The sequence below is a fragment of the Carlito syrichta genome, unplaced genomic scaffold (assembly GCF_000164805.1).
Source record: "Carlito syrichta isolate Samal-C Ts95f unplaced genomic scaffold, Tarsius_syrichta-2.0.1 Scaffold309198, whole genome shotgun sequence".
Classification (NCBI taxonomy): Eukaryota; Metazoa; Chordata; class Mammalia; order Primates; family Tarsiidae; genus Carlito; species Carlito syrichta.
This window is the reverse complement of record NW_007253294.1, coordinates 6,744-10,721: the sequence shown is the minus strand read 5'-3', so window position 1 is coordinate 10,721 and position 3,978 is coordinate 6,744. Positions and strand designations below refer to the sequence as shown.

General features: G+C 45.0%; 1 protein-coding gene across 1 annotated transcript in view; it reads right to left on the bottom strand.

Annotated features, from left to right (window-relative positions):
* Positions 1 to 298: 298 nt before the first annotated feature.
* LOC103269362 (interferon alpha/beta receptor 2) overlaps positions 299 to 3,978 on the bottom strand; it is a gene marked incomplete at its 5' end in the record, with an annotated part of 7,226 nt that continues 3,546 nt past the window's right edge. Inside the window, one exon of the mRNA XM_008066938.1 lies at positions 299 to 1,199. Within this exon, the coding sequence (XP_008065129.1) occupies positions 492 to 1,199 (708 nt within the window). The remainder of the gene's footprint in view (positions 1,200 to 3,978) is intronic.

Here is a 3,978-nt window from a genome sequence, read left to right as displayed (position 1 = left end):
GTGTGCCACCACACCCGGCCAATTTTTAAATTTATTTTAGAGATGAGGTCTTGCCAGGTTGCCCAGGTTGGTCTCAAACCCTTGAGCTCAGGCAGTCCTCTTGCCTCTACTTCCCAAAGTGCTGGGATTATAGGCGTGAGCCAATGTGCCTGACTACAAATAATATATTAAAAAAACAAAAAAATAAAGAAAACATTTGTAATCTTATAGTACAGTACTTTGAAAAGTAGAGTAAACTAACATACGTGATTGAGCATGTGAACACACGTTCACATTTTTGAAAGTTCACAACTTGAAGGTTTGTTTGTAGGGGACTTACTGTACTGAGAATTTGCATAGATGATGTCACCAAGAAGAACTGAGCTAATGCTACAGCTTCCTACTCCTTCCCTCAGAGAACACTTGCAGACCACAAAGCAGCAAGTTAGGGTGCAAGGAGAGAGGCTCCTGTAGGCACCAGTCAGTCCAAAGTTCATTAAGTAGTTTTGGAGTCATCTCATGATATAACCATCCCCAAGGTCTACATCAGACTCAGAAGTGTCACTTTGATCAGATGGAGCCTCCTCAGGCCACAGGCACCCTGAAGGGAGGCTTGGGTAGGCTGGCTGTGTGCCTCCCCCAATGGCCAGTAGAAGGCTTGTTTCTGTTTCATGGGGATCCTCCTCGTTGACCGTCTCTTCTGGGTGAGATGACACCAGAGGGGCTTCTTTTGAGTCGTCGCTATTGTTGAGAACCCTCATAAGCACAGTGTTTAAATCCACATTGAAGACAATTCTGTCACCTGACCCCCCAGTGGAGCTGATGTCCTCCTCGGGAAAGGGGTCTTGGAGTGCACTCGCTCCCCTCTCATTGGACCCATTCATGTGTTCCAATTGCCAGGGGTTGTGCCCTGGCATCACAGGGTGCTCAGCCTCACCCTCTGGCAGGTCAGGCTTCTCGAAGTCTGGATCTACACTCTGGGAGTCTTCAGAGACAGCCGAGGAGGCAGAGGCCTGACTCAGAAGCAAGCCTGTCAGTCCGTGCATGGTATAGCCACCCGCGCTTGCTCTTGGAGCTGCTTCAGTATCACTGTCACTTTCATCATCATAATTATAATCCCACACTTTCTTCTTTCTGTTGATGGAAATGACCTCCACCCTATCCACAGCTTCTGACGGTGGCAGCTCGGGAAATAGCCAGGCTGAAAAGTTATGAAAATTCTTAAGGAAAAAAAAAAAAAAAAGACTCTGCATCAGCTGTGAGTGTTTGCTCTTTATTATTATTTTTTTTTACATAATAAAACTTAATGAACCAGATGTGGTGATGGGTGCCTGTGGTCCAAGCTACTCAGGAGGCTGAAGCTGGAGGATTGCTTGAGCCTGGGACTTTGAGACCGAAGTGTGCTATGATGGTGCCTGTGAATAGCCACTGCACTCCACCCTGGGCAATTTAGCAAGACCCCGTCTCTGAATAAATAAATAAAAATAAAATAAAATTTTTAAAAATTGTAAAGACTTAATGAGATTGTGCAGTGAAGCAGATGATGATGACAACGACAATACTGTCAGTTAACAGTTACATAGTGCTTACCACTTAGTGCCTTATACATAAGTCGCTCTATCCTCATAACTGCTTTATGAGGTAGGATTACTATTCTTATGGCCACTTTACAGATGAGAAAATGAGGGGCACAAAGGGAAGCTGTTCAAGGTTCATGAGTAGTGAGTGGAGGCAGCTGAATTTCAAACCAGACAGGTTGCCTGTAGCAGAGACTGCTCCGACTCACTCCTCCCGACTTCCTCTCCCTTGAGAGATGGGGTCTCACTCTGTTGCCAGGGCTGGAGTGCAATGGTGTGATCATAGCTCACTGTAGCCTCGAATTCCTGGGCTCAAGCGATCCTCCCACCTCAGCCTCCCGAGTAGCTGGGAATACAGGTGTGTATCACCACACCCAGGTAATCTTGCTTGTCAGATTAAATCTACCCTTTTAGGCTGGACAGATTTCAATCCTGGATTGCCAAGACATTCATAAGTGCCAAGGAACCACGTGTGAGAAAAGGCGCCAGGAACCAAATTCCATCGGGGAAACAATTTGAAAGGTCAAGGGTAATAGACACTCCCTGGTCTGGAGGACCTTAATGATACAGATGGCCCCTAAAGGGTCTGTCATGGGAAGAGCAGAGAGAATAGTCTGTTCTATCCCAGCCCTAGGGAGAGAACACCTTCAGGACCCAGCGGGGCAGGGTGAGCTACAGAGAACTTGAGGCAGGCTGAGTTTCACCCCATTGAAGGAGCAACCACAATGGGGCAACCTGCAGGGCGGGTGGGCAGGACACCTGGAATCCTCACTGGCATTGTCCGCCTCTGTACCTTCCTGTGCCTGCAACAGGTCACCCAATGGGACAAACCTGCTCTTTCCGTATTCTACCCAGACCCAGCATTGGGGCACGTTTTTCTACTAGCATGTTCATTTTTTTTCTTATTGATTCACTCTTTCCATATTGATATACTAATGATATGTCAATTATTTATATATATTTTACCCCAGTCTGGTGTTTAACATTTTACTCTCCTTATGATGCCATTTGATGAAAAGAAATTCCTAATCTTTTTTCTTTTTTGAGTCAGGCTCTCACTCTGTTGCCCAGGCTGAAGTGCAGTGACATGATCACGGCTCACCACAGCCTTGACCTCTTGGGCTCAGATGACCCTCCCACCTCAGCCTTCCAAGTACTGGAACTATAGGCGTGCGCCACCACACCCAGCTATAATTTTTAAATTTTTTTTGTAGACACGAGATCTCGCTATGTTTTCCAGGCTGGTCTCTACCTCCTGGGCTCAAGCAATCCTCCCACCTCAGCCTAGAAAATCCTAATCTTCATGAAAGAAAACTTACCAATTGTATTCCTTTTTGGTTTTTGCTTTTTGTATGTGAGAGAATTTTTTCTTACTCCAAAGTCATATAGAATCTCCTATATAGCCTTCTAAAACTTCAGCAGTTTTGTCTTTTGCATGGCAGTCTTTAATTTACCCAAAACTGATTTTTGTGAATGGTGTGAGGGAGAGATCAAATGTCACCTCCCCTCATGTACATGACATTTATTAACCAGCCCATGCTTTTTCCACCAATCTACAATACCCACTCTGTAATTAATCATGTTTCCATATGTGTGGGTGTATTTCTGGGCTCACACTTGACAAGGTCTTTGTTAATGCTTTTCCTTTTTTTTTTGAGTTGGAGTTCCCCTCTGTTTCCCAGGTTGGAGTGTAGTGGCAAGCTCAAAACCACCGCAGCCTCCACCTGCTGGGCTTAGGCAATCCTTCCACCTTAGCCTTCCAAGTAGCTGGAACTACAGGCATGCACCAACACACCCAGCTAAATGTTTTGATTTATTATAGAGATGAGGTCTCGCCAAGTTGCCCAGGCTGGTCTCAAACGCTGGACTCAGGCAATCGTCTCACATCTGCCTCCCCAAATGCTAGGATTACAGGTGTGAGCCACCGCACCCAGCTGTTAATGTTTCTCAATAAGATTTGATAATTCTCTCCATAAATGGCTTGCATAGCTTCTGCTAGATTTAGTCACTGAATGTTCTACAAACATTTTTCAGTATAATTGGGTTTTTTTTTTTTTTTTGAGTCAGAATCTCACATTGTCGCTCAGGCTGGAGTTCAGTGGCACACTCACAGCTACTGCAGTCTCAACTTTTCAAGTGGCTGGAACTACACTCATGTGATACCACACCTGGCTAATTTTTTGATTTATTATAGAGACAAGGTCTTGCCAAGTGTCCCAGGCTGGTCTCGAACGCCTGGGCTCAGGCAATCCTCTTGCCTCTGCCCCCCAAAGTGCTGGGATTACAGGTATGTGCCACTGCGCCCAGCCAGGCTTACTTTCTAATTGTCTAATTTAATGTTGTTAGTGTATATTGATTTTGTGTGTAAAAACTTTGCTAAATATATTACTTCTTCTTCTTTTTTTTTTTTTTTTTGTGTTTG